The sequence below is a fragment of the Moschus berezovskii genome, chromosome 2, assembly GCF_049115385.1.
Source record: "Moschus berezovskii isolate FMDL1 chromosome 2, NW_MosBer_1.0, whole genome shotgun sequence".
Classification (NCBI taxonomy): Eukaryota; Metazoa; Chordata; class Mammalia; order Artiodactyla; family Moschidae; genus Moschus; species Moschus berezovskii.
The window spans coordinates 10989657-11003820 of record NC_142461.1 but is presented as its reverse complement, the minus strand read 5'-3'; the positions used below and the strand labels follow the sequence as shown (position 1 = coordinate 11003820).

Below are 14164 nucleotides of genomic sequence, written 5' to 3'. Positions count from 1 at the left end.
TGCACTCAGGGTATGTTTTGTTTGGTTGTTTGAATAAGTTGTAATTACATTCATTTACACTACGTTAAGAATCTGCTTTCCACTTCTATGTCAAGCCATTGTATATTATTGGATATTTTAATTCAGAAAATATTGGATATTTCAAAAGATGAGATGGTTGGATGGCATCACTGACTCAATGGACATGAGTTTGAGTAAGCTCCGGGAGTTGGTGATAGACAGGGAAGCCCGGCATGCTGCAGTCTTCCATGGGTTGGAAAGAGTCGGACACAACTGAGCGACTAAACTGAACTGAATTTAAAAAAATGAACCTCATTGAATGTAAAATAATGTCAGGTTATATTAATGGTTAAAAGAAACACCCCAAAACAAAAGGACAAACAATATGCAGTTAAACTTCAGAGCCAGTACACGAAAGTAAGAAAACTAAGATTTGTATGGTAATTCTGTACTTTTAATTATTATCAAGTACGACAGCACCGTGTCTGTGTTATACAACACTGGCATTTGGTGGATAGTAAATGTGACTTTCTAGTATAAGCATGTGCCCTTGTAGAAAATGATGTAAGGTCTTAATATTAAAAGTTTTATTAGCACATTGATAAATGCTGGGAACATGATAAATATGTATGTTCTTTTATTTAGTATAATTCAGGTATTTAAAAAATTATTGGAAAGAAGGAAGAATACTATATTGATGGAAAGTATCTTACATGGGGCTTCCCTGGTATCTCAACTGGTAAAGAATCCGCCTGCAATGCAGGAGACCCCGGTTCGATTCTGGGTCGGGAAGATCCCCTGGAGAAGGGATTGGCTGCTCACTCCAGTATTCCTGGGCTTCCTTGGTGGCTCCAACAGTGAAGAATCCACATGCAGTGAAGAATGCACCTGGTGTCGCAGAGAGTCGGACATGACTGCGCGACGAACCGCAGCCATCTCAGTGTCCTACATGTGTGCGGTGATGGAGTCCCGTGTTATAGTCACTATTGATATATGCGAGTGTACTGAAGTGTACGTTTACAGACTTCACTTACATCCCATGCCAGCAGAATCCCAGAAATTCTGCAGCACTAAGTCATACGCATCCTTTGTAGTTTGCTTTTTCTGTTAATTGTAAAATTATCAAAATTATTGGTGTTCATTGATTACTTGATTTTTAAAGTTTTTTTAAATGTAAAAATTATCTATGATCCTTTTATTTTTCTCAGTTGAAAAATGAAAAAGATAAAGGTAATTTTTAAGATGGAAACAACCAAGGGTACTTGTTTTCAAAGAAAAAAGTAGAGGTAGAAAGGATTGTCTTCCAATTGTTCTCTCAAGAAAACTAGGAAGCTGTTCCCTTTCTGTTGTAAAAATCACTGTAGTATTACCATATTTCTAAAAAACAGAATTCAGGATTTTACCATTTAGTTTTGTATGACTTGAGAATCTATTTCCCTGCTATTAAGAGTAGTATCTTTTTTAAAACACATGACCCCTTTGATCTGTAAAAGAGATCTGTGTTCTCCCTTAACATTGTTCATATTTTTAAAATAAAATAAGGAAAGCACATGTTACTGAGTACCCTTTTTTTAAAAAAAACGGTATTTTTCTTCCCTTCCTCTTGCTCAGGAGTAGATTTATAACCCTTCCTCCAAGAGAAAGAATATCTCTTTCCTCTCCTTTGCTGAGAATCTACTGATTAGAGAATCAGTCATTACAGTTACAGCCTTCAATTAAATAATACATCGAATATTATCACTTTTTGTTTAGGTGAGAGCTGATCACACAAAATTTTAACAAATAAGGTATTTAAAGGCATTACATTTCTCTAATGATTTGGTCCTATTTTCCTGTTTCGGGATAAAGTCATATATGTACATTATGTACATACAGGATTTTTCTGTAAAAATCCCATAGAGACAAGACATTTCATTTTAAAACTAAAACAGATACAAGCTGGTAAAACATTAAAACGTTTCATCTTTCATAATTGTGAATCAGTTTCACGTCACATTGGTTATGCTCTCCTGAGTAGAGCAAAACAAGTGCAGGGAAGATAGCTTCTGTGAGCTTTAGTTATTGCGCGCTGTAATTCTGCAGCACTAGTTATCTACGTCATGTAGTTTGAGAACTTAGCTTTTAAGGCTCTGTGGATGAGCAACACGTGAGTGCATTGAGCATCAAGTGCTTCTGACCTTCAAACTTTTTTTTCTTTTGACATTTTAGATGAGGGCAGGGAGGAAAGCTGTGTCAGAGTTGGACAGTTGTGCATCTGATTGTATCCCTTACACGTGTTTTCTCTCCTTTCCCCATTCTGCAGTGTGCCCCTAAAGTATGTTCTATTGTCCCAGGATAGAGCAGTAGAAGTGGAGTGGTGGTAAATTGGTACGATTGAAGCTTTTCAATTCCCTTTTTATTCATTTATTCATTACATCTGCAACAAGATTCCCTGCTCGCTTTATTTAGCTTTTTATGTTAAGTTGGTTAAAGTGGTTGGTAAAAAGTGAAAACAGGTGTGACCTTAATTAAAAGCAAAAACAATCACGTGTTTTGGAGAAGTACTATTTTCATTCTTGTTAAATAGAAATGAGTTTTTAGTTTTTATAATTATTTAGTTTTCTAACATCTTTCTGTTCTCCTGGCAGCAGGACACAGTAAGTGTGGGCTTCCCTGATAGCTCAGTTGGTAAAGAATCCGCCTGCAGTGCAGGAGACCCCGTTCGATTCCTGGGTTGGAAAGGAAAGGAGAAGGGAAAAGCTACCCACTCCAGTATTCTGGCCTGGAGAATTTCATAGTATAGTCCATGGGGTCGCAAAGAGTCGGACACGACTGAGCCACTTTCACTTTCTTTCTTTTTTTCACCAGTAAATGTGGGGCTTAGAGTCCTGTTTTTCTTCTTTAGTTTGGAAATCAGAACAGGAAGAGCAGGGGCTGAGAAAGTAAAGGTTTTGCTTTAATAATTGACTAAGTGGTACATTTAGTGGAGCTCATTATTTCAGGATAAAATGGATCCTAACTTTCATTTTTATTTTCCTTAATTCTATGATTCAGTATTTCACTTTATTTATTTTCATTATTAAAATAGATCCAAAAGAGTTTAATTTATGTTAATTACATATGTTACGTACAGATAGTTGGTTGTGAAAGTATTTACTCGATGTTTCAGTTTACCTGCTATTTAAAGTGATCCTGTGTGTGTTAGCAGTTATGTAAATATTCCATGTTAAAGCAGGTTGGATGTTATCATAAGTTATTGACTGGCTTGGCTAATGTTTAAAATTTTTAATATAACCCAAATTTTAAAAATATTGTGTCTTAGTTCATTTACATGGCTATTATAAAGTGTTTAATGCCTTGGGCACTATAGTAACCATGTTTTAAGTACAGCAGAAGTGGTTCCACGTGTTGGCTTTTGCAAGGTATTATAAAGTCGGGTAAACCTACCTGACTTGGTGCAGCATGTCAATTTTGAAAAGCCACGTGCAGATTTGAGATTAGAGCTCACGTAGAAAGATTGAGGTAGCAAAATATTTTAAAAATTATTCTCTGATGGCCTCAATGATAATGCTCTAAGAGTACATAAAGTGTTGAATCTCCGTTCTTTTTTAAACAGATTGTGAAGACTGCTGGAGACACTTGCAATCCAGTCAAAAGCGTAATAAAGAAATATTGGTCCTGATGGAAGAAGAGCAAGATTTAACAGAGCAACCAGTAAGTATTTCCTTTAACAATTTAAAGTTGATTGTAGAAAGGCTAATTTTAAGAGACTTTAAATATTATTCAGTTATACTACAGATTCTAAGTTAGAAATAAAATTGAGGAAAGGACTCCTTAATAATATTCTTCTAAAAAAATAGTGTTCTTAAATTTATATTTTGCTGCCTTAGTGCCAAAGAGTCTGCTTAGAAAATTCAGCTTTATAAAATAAGTATTGTATTTAGAAATGCCATTTTTAAAAAGCAGTGACTAATTTGCAGCAGTGGATGGACCTAGAGATTGTCAAATTGAGTGAAGTAAGTCGGACAAAGGAGAAATATCACATCCTTTTTGCTGCTGCTGCTAAAACATGACTGTCACTTCAGTCATGTCTGACTCTTTGGGACCCTACAGACTCTAGCCTGTCGGGCTACTCTGTCCGTGGGATTCTCCTAGCAAGAATACTGGAATGGAGTTGTCCTGTCCTCCACCAGGGGATCTTCCCGACCCAGAGATCGAACCCACATCTCTTATGTCTTCTGCTTTGGCAGGCGAATTCTTTACCACTAGCACCACGTGGGAAGCCCCGACATCCTTTATATGTAAAATCTAAAAAGATATGATACAAATGAACTTATTTATAAAACAAAACAGACTCACAGTCTTAGAAAAGGAACTTACGGTTGCCTGTATGGAAGGATGGGGTGAAGGGATAGTTAGGGGGTTTGGGATGGACATGTTGTACACTGTTATATTTAAAATGGATAACCAACAAGGTTCTACTGTGTAACTCAGGGAACTGTGCTCCATGTTAGATGGGAGGGGAGTTTGGGGAAGAATATATGATCTATATGTATGGCTGAGTCCTATTGTTGTCCATGTGAAGCTATCACAGCATTGTTGATCGGCTGTACTCCAATATAAAATAAATTGTTGTCGTTTGTAAAGCAATGGTGTTCGTGAAAGTTTTTAGAAAATAAAAAGAGGACATTTACCAAACAGTATATACCATTTCTGCTAGAATATCTAGTTTTATTTTTGCCTAAATTTCCCTGAGTAAATTTTTTAAAGTTAGTAATAGTTGAAGAAAATATAATTTGACCACTGGCTAATTCTTTAAAATAGATAAGATCCTCGAGAATAAGTTGAATTCTTAATTTATTTTAAATATTTAACATAAATTATTTTAAATGTACTTGGGTGTTACAGATTTATTGCCTTACCATGGTTTTTTTTTTTTTTGCTTTTGGTCTTTTTAAATGTTTTTTTTTTTTTTTAAACCCGTAGCATTTAAAAAAGGAAGACATAGGAATCATTCTCTTAAAATACTTTTTTCTTAAAGAATGTTTTCCTTTTACTTGAGCTTCTTTTTCTGAAATAAGATAAATACTGATTCAATTTGCTCTCCTGAATAAGCTTCTTGCATTTTATTTTAAGAGAATAGTGAGTGGTACATTTTTACCTCTCAGTAAAAGTCCTGCCTAAAAAGCTTTGAATTTTGAAAGCAGATAACAGGGTATGTTTTTCATGTTCTAGATGTATTCTTTACATCAGTGAAAGATGGTCACCTGCTTCCATTTAAATGATAAAGACCTATAATATATTTTAAGTATTTTACTTTATGTTGAGACATGCATATCAGTGATTCCTTTGCTGTTACTCTTTTGGTCCCCTCATTTGAGTGTAAAGCTAGGAAGACCTAAGCAGTTGGTAAAATGACCTTCTGAAACACTTAAAATGTCATTTCCCTATCCCTGGTAGAACATTAGTAATCAGGGAAATGGTAGAGTTAAAAATCATCCTCAGCGATGTAGCAAGATATACACTGTAAGAACAAATGGCTGGATTAGAGACACTGCATGTATCAAGAAAGATTGTGTCATTGAGATTTTAATGTTGTAAGACAAACGTCCAGTCATAGTTTCAAAAGGCTTATGCAAATGTTGACATACTGCTGACATGAGTATCGTTAGTTGCTCCTTACCTATTTAAGGTAGTGAGTCATTTTTCCCCCTCTGCATTTCCTTGTCGTTCTACTCAGTTTCTATAACATGACGTGCAAAACCTGTTATTTCAGAGAGAGGTGAGAAATTAAAGTGGTTTAAAAGCAGGTTTTCTGGGAATTCCTGGTGGTCCAGTGGCTGGGAATCTCCACTTCCACTAACAGGGACATGGGTGTGATACTTGAGACTAAGATCTCACAAGCCACGTGGCACAGCCAAAAAAATCTTTTTTAATTTAAAAAAATAAAAATTTTATGCTGACTGTAAATGGTGATTGTCATGGGACATCTTTCTTTTTTTTAAAATTGGTTTGTTGCTGCTGCTGCTGCTAAGTCACTTCAGTCGTGTCCGACTCTGTGTGACCCCACAGATGGAAGCCCACCAGGCTCCCCTGTCCCTGGGATTCTCCAGGCAAGAACACTGGAGTGGGTTGCCATTTCCTTCTCCAATGTGTGAAAGTGGAAAGTGAAAAGTGAAAGTGAAGTCGCTCAGTCGTGTCCGACCCTTAGCGACCCCACGGACTGCAGCCCACCAGGCTTCTCCGTCCATGGGATTTTCTAGGCAAGAGTACTGGAGTGGCTTGCCATTGCCTTCTCCGTTTGTACCTGGGCCTTAATTTATAAAGGTAACTGAGAGACAACACAAAGAGTTCAGTGCCATTGAGAGAAAAGTTTACTGTTACAATTCTCTTAGAAATAAAGAGACAGAGCATGCCACCACAGGTCACAGGGAGAGCACCAGTGTCACTCAGGAGGCAGAGACGCATAGAGCAATCCTAGAATGTATCATAGGGAAATGCATAGGCCACAGTCTTAATTGAGGTTTCTACAGGCAAGGTACAAAAAAGATCTTCACGACCCAGATAATCAGGATGGTGTGATCACTCACCTAGAGCCAGATATCCTCGAATGTGAAGTCAAGTGGGCCTTAGAAAGCATCACTACGAACAAAGCTAGTTGAGGTGATGGAATTCCAGTTGAGCTATTTCAAATCCTGAAAGATGATGCTGTGAAAGTGTTGCACTCAATATGCCAGCAAATTTGGAAAACTCAGCAGTGGCCACAGGACTGGAAAAGGTCAGTTTTCATTCCAATCCCAAAGAAAGGCAATGCCAAAGAATGTTCAAACTACTGCACAATTGCACTCATCTCACATGCTAGCAAAGTCATGCTCAAAATTCTCCAAGCCAGGTTTCAGCAATACATGAACTGTGAACTTCCAGATGTTCAAGCTGATTTTAGAAAAGGCAGAGGAACCAGAGATCAAATTGCCAATATCCATTGGATCATGGAAAAAGCAAGAGAGTTCCAGAAAAACATCTATTTCTGCTTCATTGACCATGCCAAAGCCTTTGACTGTGTGGATCACAATCAACTGTGGAAAATTCTGAAAGAGATGGGAATCCCAGACCACCTGACCTGCCTCTTGAGAAACCTGTATGCAGGTCAGAAAGCAACAGTTAGAACTGGACATGGAACAACGGACTGGTTCCAAATAGGAAAAGGAGTACGTCAAGGCTGTATATTGTCACCCTGCTTATTTAACTTATATGCAGAGTACATCATGAGAAATGCTGGGCTGGAAGAAGCACAAGCTGGAATCAAGATTGCTGGGAGAAATATCAATAACCTCAGATATGCAGATGACACCACCCTTATGGCAGAAAGTGAAGAGGAACTAAAAAGCCTCTTGATGAAAGTAAAAGAGGGGAGTGAGAAAGTTGGCTTAAAACTCAACATTCAGAAAACTAAGATCATGGCATCTGGTCCCATCACTTCATGGGAAATAGATGGGGAATCAGTGGAATCAGTGTCAGACTTTATTTTTTTGGGCTCAAAAATCACTGTACATGGTGATTACAGGCATGAAATTAAAAGACGCTTGCTCCTTGGAAGGAAAGTTATGACCAACCTTGATAGTATATTAAAAAGCAGAGACATTACTTTGCCAACCAAGGTCCGTCTAGTCAAGGCAATGGTTTTTCCCGTGGTCATGTATGGATGTGAGAGTTGGACTGTGAAGACAGCTGAGCACTGAAGAATTGATGCTTTTGAACTGTGGTGTTGCAGAAGACTCTTGAGAGTCCCTTGGACTGGAAGGAGATCCAGCCAGTCCATCCTAAAGGAGATCAGTCCTGGGTGTTCATTGGAAGGACTGATGCTAAAGCTGAAACACTAATACTTTGGCCACCTCATGCGAAGAGTTGACTCATTGGAACAGACCCTGATTCTGGGAGGGATTGGGGGCAGGAGGAGAAGGGGATGACATAGGATGAGATGGTTGGATGGCATCACTGACTCAGTGGACATGAGTTTGGATAAACTCCGGGAGTTGGTGATGGACAGGGAGGCCTGGTGTGCTGCGATTCATGGAGTCGCAAAGAGTCGGACACGACTGAGCGACTGAACTGGACTGAACTGAACAGGCAAGGTAAGGCAGGGTAATTGTTTATTTATGATGGGAGGTTTGAGGTACAGAAACTATCACTAGGTATCTGACCCTGGGTTTATTTAGAGCAGGGGAATATAGTTCAGAATATGGTTCAAGGTATAGGATCTGGATTGCAGGGGAGATGTAAGCAACTTTGGCTCTTAGTTTGGCCCTGTGATTAATGGGTGCGAAATAGACAAATACGGAAAATGTAGAACATGTATTAACTGTTAAAAATAACTAGGATAAAAAGAGTTAATGTCAGATGTTGAGGAAAATTTTCGCAGAATAGTAGCAATCTAAAGCTTCAGTGGAAAGAATGGTCCTGTCCCAAGTTGATAATGATAAAGTTATGATTTTTAAAAAATTTTATTTTATTGAGGTGTGGTTGGTATATAATGTGTTAGTTTCTGGTATACAGCAAAGTGATTCAGTTATACATATATATAATACTTTGCATCTGCTAATCACCAATTCCCAGTCCACCCCTCTTCCACTCCCCTTTCCCTTGGCAACCACAAGTCTGTTCTCTATGTTTGTGGGTCTGTTTCTATTTCATAGATAATTCATTTGTATCATATTTTAGATTCCAAACATATAAGTGATTTGGTGTCTGGTAAGGGCAAAATCACTGCAGATGCTGATTGCAGCCATGAAATTAAAAGATGCTTACTCCTTGGAAGGAAAGTTATGACCAACCTAGATAGTATATTAAAAAGCAGAGACATTACTTTGCCAACCAAGGTCCGTCTAGTCAAGGCTATGGTTTTTCCCGTGGTCATGTATGGATGTGAGAGTTGGACTGTGAAGAAAGCTGATCGCTGAAGAATTGATGCTTTTGAACTGTGGTGCTGGAGAAGACTCTTTGAGAGTCCCTTGGACTGCAAGGAGATCCAACCAGTCCATTCTAAAGGAGATCAATCCTGGGTGTTCATTGGAGGGACTGATGCTAAAGCTGAAACTGCAATACTTTGGCCACCTCATGCAACATGTTGACTCACTGGAAAAGACTCTGATCCTGGGAATGATTGGGGGCGGGAGGAGAAGGGGACGACAGAGAATGAGATGGCTGGATGGCGTCAGCGACTCTATGGACATGAGTTTGAGTGAACTCCAGGAGTTGGTGATGGACAGGGAGGCCTGGCGTGCTGTGATTCATGGGGTCGCAGAGAGTCGGACACCACTGAGCAACTGAACTGGACTGAACTGAAGGGCCTGCTTCCTGGCTTATAGACTGCTATATTTTTGCTGTATAGCAAAGGAGGTCTCCTTTATAAGGGCACTAATTGCATTTGTGAGGGCTCCACCCTCATCATCTTATCACCCCAAAAGCCCCACTTGCACATTTTATCATATTGGGGATAAAATTTCGAAATATGAATTGGTTGGGGGCGGTCAGAATACAGACATTCAGTCTATAGCATCCTGTGTAAGCAGGGAGAGGAAAAAGACTAGTGAATATTCATATTTGAATCTACCATCTTTTCTTTGGTTCACCTGTTTGATTTTTTTACATAAAAAACAATATGTAACTCCTTTCCCCATACATTTCTCTTAAGAGAAACAGCCCCAAATTCCATCCATTGCTGCATCCAGATCAAGTCCAGGATCTGATGCTCTCTAGTTTCTACTAGATCCAGTCGTGACCTCTTTTGAACTGGTAGCCTATGAACTTAAAAAGACACATTTCTTGCCTCCCATTGCGAGTCATGCTCCTATGCAGTGATGGAACAGGCAGTTGTCTCTGCCACAGGTATTTACCTTTCTGATCATTTGGAACGCTTATTTTCACTCTCTGTATGCTCATTTCCTTATGTCAAGTTCTGGAAGTCAAATTAATAATTAGATGACTATTGGTAAGGGCTTCCCTGGTGGCTCAGATGATGAAAAATCTGCCTGAAATGTAGGAGACGGGTTTGATCCCTGGGTTGGGAAGATCCCCTGGAGAAGGGAATGGCAACCCACTCCAGTGTTCTTGCCTGGAGAATCCCAGGGACAGGGGAGCCTGGTGGGCTGCCGTCTCTGGGGTCGCACAGAGTCAGACACGACTGAAGTGACTTAGCAGCAGCAGCAGCACTCTACTGAGTTGGCACTGTAGTAGATAAAAAATGAAAAAGCATAGTTCTTCCTTGCAAGGCTATTATGAATATATTTTAAAATTTTGCTCCAGAGCTTTTTTTTTTTTTGAGAGTTTTCTAGCTAAATTTGTTACTTTGTGGCTCTAATACAAGGAAGACTGTGATAAGTTAGATTCTTGTTTGCTCTAGTTTTCTTTGTATGGGTTACTGTTTGTAAACCATAGACTGTTTTAACTTCATTTCTTTGATGCAAAGAGAGTCTTTGGGTGAGCTAAGCATAAATTCATCACCACTATTGGAAAATTACTTTATTATCTGGTATTACGTAAATACTATCATCTTCAGGTGGGAAGGACAGCAGATTTTTCTAAGAACCTGTATTAAGTTGAATTTTTCTTGTCTTAAGCCTTTCAGTTTCCAGTCAAAACAGTTTTCCAGCATTATTACATGAGTGCATTTTTCTCCCATACCTTTCATTGAGGTTATGTCATGTATTTGTAATACCGTTAAATTCTTTTGTCACAGTGTATATACCGTCCTGTAATCCCTTTACCTCCTTGTTGGTTTATGGTATCGTTTATCATATGGTAAAATCAACCTATTTTCTCCTTTATGGCTTTTGAATTTAATATCATGTTTACTAAGGGTTTATCTACCTCAAAGGTTTTGTTTTTGTTTCCTTTTTCTTCATATACTTTTGTAATTTTGTTTGTAAACTTAGAGGATTTTTTAATACCCCTTATTAATTTTACCTTTATTGGCACCTGTGAAAGTTAAGGCAGCGTTATATAATGTCAGTTGATATGCCATAAGCAAGGATCCAAGAATATTTGGTTCTATTTATCTTGTCATGTTTTCTCATGAAGAATAGATGTCCATGAGAAATTGAATGGACCTGGGATTTATGTTGTATTTATTATTTACTTTGAAATTTTAAATTTAATAATATTTAATAGCTATATTCCCACCTAATATGTTTGTTTAAAATTGTTTATTAGCAGGGACTTCCCTGGTGGTCCAGTGGTTAAGACTCCCAGTGCAGGGGGCACAGGTTCAGTCCTTCGTTGGGAAACTAAGATCCTGTATGCTGCACACCATGGCCTAAAAAAAAATTGTTCAGCAGAGTTTCTGCCTCTGTGCATACCTAACTCCTTGTAATGGGTTGGCATTACTCTTTGTACTTTGAGAACTTGAAATACTTGTTCAGTTCAGTTCAGTCATTCAGTCGTGTCTGACTCTTTGCGACCCCATGAATCACAGCATGCCAGGCCTCCCTGTCCATCACCAACTCCCGGAGTTCACTCAAACTCATGTCCATCGAGTTGGTGATGCCATCCAGCCATCTCATTCTCTGTCATCCCCGTCTCCTCCCACCCCCAGTCCTTCCCAGCATCAGAGTCTTTTCCATATTCATAATTTGTATGGCTAAGCACACTAAGCTTACTTCTGTAACTAGTTATTCTAATTCAAAAACTCTAAAATCAGATTCTTTGTAATATTTAAAACAACAACAACAGGAAAACCATTAGTAATGTTAACCATACATCTTCCATTTGTGACTTCTTAAACTGTTTCAGTGGAAATACTTTTACCTTAGAAGGATTTAGAGAAGATGAAAATATGGGAAAAAACAGAATAGTGTGAAGCATATTTTTTAAATTACTGGTAATCTGATAGGAATTTATTTTTATTTTTAGCATGTAAGTAATATAAATATAAAGATATTTCTTTTAAATAAATGGTTAGATGATTACTGTTTGAAGATATATTTATGTGTCTGTTAAAATTTAAAAGTAACCAGTTTGATTTCAAGTTTGGATACCTTATCTTGGTAAACATTGTGTTGAGTAAAAATCCTGGTAAACCTTTTATTTTACCTTGATTTTAGAAGACACTGTTTTCATTAAAAAGAAAAAAGAGAGCCCCATGTGAAAAACAAGTCCATCTTTAAAATATATCAGGGGTTAATGAAATAAATCTAAGTCTAAGCAAGACAAAAGGAAACAGTTACCCTGTAATTTATTAGTTAATCTGAGGCTGCCATTTGAGTAGCTAGATGATTTTAAAAACAGATCATGACATTGATGCTTTTGTATATTTATTTTACAGGTGAAGAAAGCCAAGATGCAGGAATCAGGAGAGCAAACTTTAAGGTATACAAAGTTGAATTTCTTTTTAATGACCTACTTATAACTTGTTTTTACCTGCTGATCAGTATGTGGACATGATTTGGATTTACTTACCGTCATTTTGGTTTTCAGCATCAGTTTTTATGTTTCGAAATTATGTGATTTAAGGTGAAAATTATCCTCTGAAACTTTGTCCTTAAAGTTTGTCCTTGAAACACACAAGTGCTGAATTTTTCTCCTTGTTTATTCATTATTTATTCAGCATAATGTACCAATCTCATGTTATCACTCAGATCCTGTGATATATGAAGGAGACACAATGGTGAATATTCTTCAGTTAGGTATACAGTATATACAATAGGAAAAATAGAAATTAAAAAAATACAAAGAGTTAATCCTTAATTACCAAATGGACATGGGACACCTTAATCACTAGCTCTGCTCCCCTTACAGAAAAGAGGCAGCTTCTTTGCATGTCATGCTCTGACTTGCACAGCACCATGATTTTCAGTTGTCCACAGTTCTTACCTCCTGTTGTTTGTCTACCAGCCAGATGAATCAGTAACCCTCTAACATCTTAATTTCAAGCATCCTAATCTTACACCTCACACACTAGCATTCCAGCTCATTTATTCTATTGTCACACTAGCCCTCTGTCTTCCTCTACATTTCCACTTACAGTGACCATGATCTGTCATATTTTCACTGTCAGGCGTTGACCTTTCCCTCAAAAAAGACTTCAGTATCTTCCTGTGCTGCTCAAAAGATAAGATCTATTACTTTAATCAGTTTCTTACAAATATTCTTAACTTCCTCTCCTTTTTCCCTGTCATCCTTCCCTAGCCTAACCTAGTGTTTAAAAACCCTAGTTAAACCCTCCTATTCACCTGTTTCATGCTTATTCCCAGTCATCTGAACACTGATAGGGGAACACAAAAGTGTGCTCACTGGTCTTAGTTTCCAGTCATGATTACATCTCAGTGGGCACTTAAACATTCTTGGTGGTCCAGTCATGCTTCCTGGTTTATTTCACAGTCGTAAAATCGTTTCTCTTTCCTCCTTACCTTCCTTCGTTCCTTCTCTCCTTTCCTCCCTGCCTCTCAGCCTGCCTTCCTTTCTTCCTGCCTCCCTCCCTCCCTTCTTCCCTCCTGCTGCTGCCTCTCCTCGCCCCTCCCCTTCCATTTACTCAGCTGGGGATCTGGCTTCCTAATGCAAAGAGAAATCAGAAGTGGATAGGAACTGCCTTACTTGTCTTATCACCAAATCTGCCCCCTTAACTGCTTCACTGCTTCTCTATAATATTCTCTGCGTCCCTTTTCTCTGAAGTTAATTCCCTTGCTCATCTCTCTCCACTTGTATAATGGAGCCTGTCAGCTTCATCTTTTCCTGCTATTATTCCTTCTGTCTCCTTCAGCAACTGCTTTATTGGGATAAAATACAAATCACCTAAAATTCACCATTTCAGTCATTTTTAAGCGTATAATCCAGTGGTACTAAGTACATTCACATTGTTGTGCAATCATTGCCATCTATCTCCAGAACTTTTTTTATCTTCCCAAACTGAAACTCTGTATTCATCAGACTCTCCATTTCCCCCTTCTTCTAGCTCCTGGCAACCATCATTCTGCTCTGTCTGTGATTCTGACTACTCTTAAATACCCTGTATTAGCACAGTCATAAACTATTTGTCTTTCTGTGAATTGTTTCATTTAGCCGGATGTCTTAATGGCTTATCCATTTGTAGCGTGTGTCAGAGTTTCCTTCCTTTCCTTCCTTTTTAAAGCTGAATAATACTCCGTAGTAGTCCATACCACGTTTTGTTTATCCATTCATTGGTTTGTGTTCA

General features: G+C 38.2%; 1 protein-coding gene across 3 annotated transcripts in view; it reads left to right on the top strand.

Annotated features, from left to right (window-relative positions):
- Positions 1–14164, top strand: part of EYA3 (EYA transcriptional coactivator and phosphatase 3) — a 96198-nt gene that overhangs the window by 20739 nt on the left and 61295 nt on the right. For all 3 annotated transcript variants that reach the window (XM_055398627.2, XM_055398625.2, XM_088844052.1), the window contains 2 exons: positions 3596–3693; positions 12299–12342. In XM_055398627.2, the coding sequence (XP_055254602.1) occupies positions 3661–3693; positions 12299–12342 (77 nt within the window). In that variant the 5' untranslated portion in view covers positions 3596–3660. The remainder of the gene's footprint in view (positions 1–3595; positions 3694–12298; positions 12343–14164) is intronic.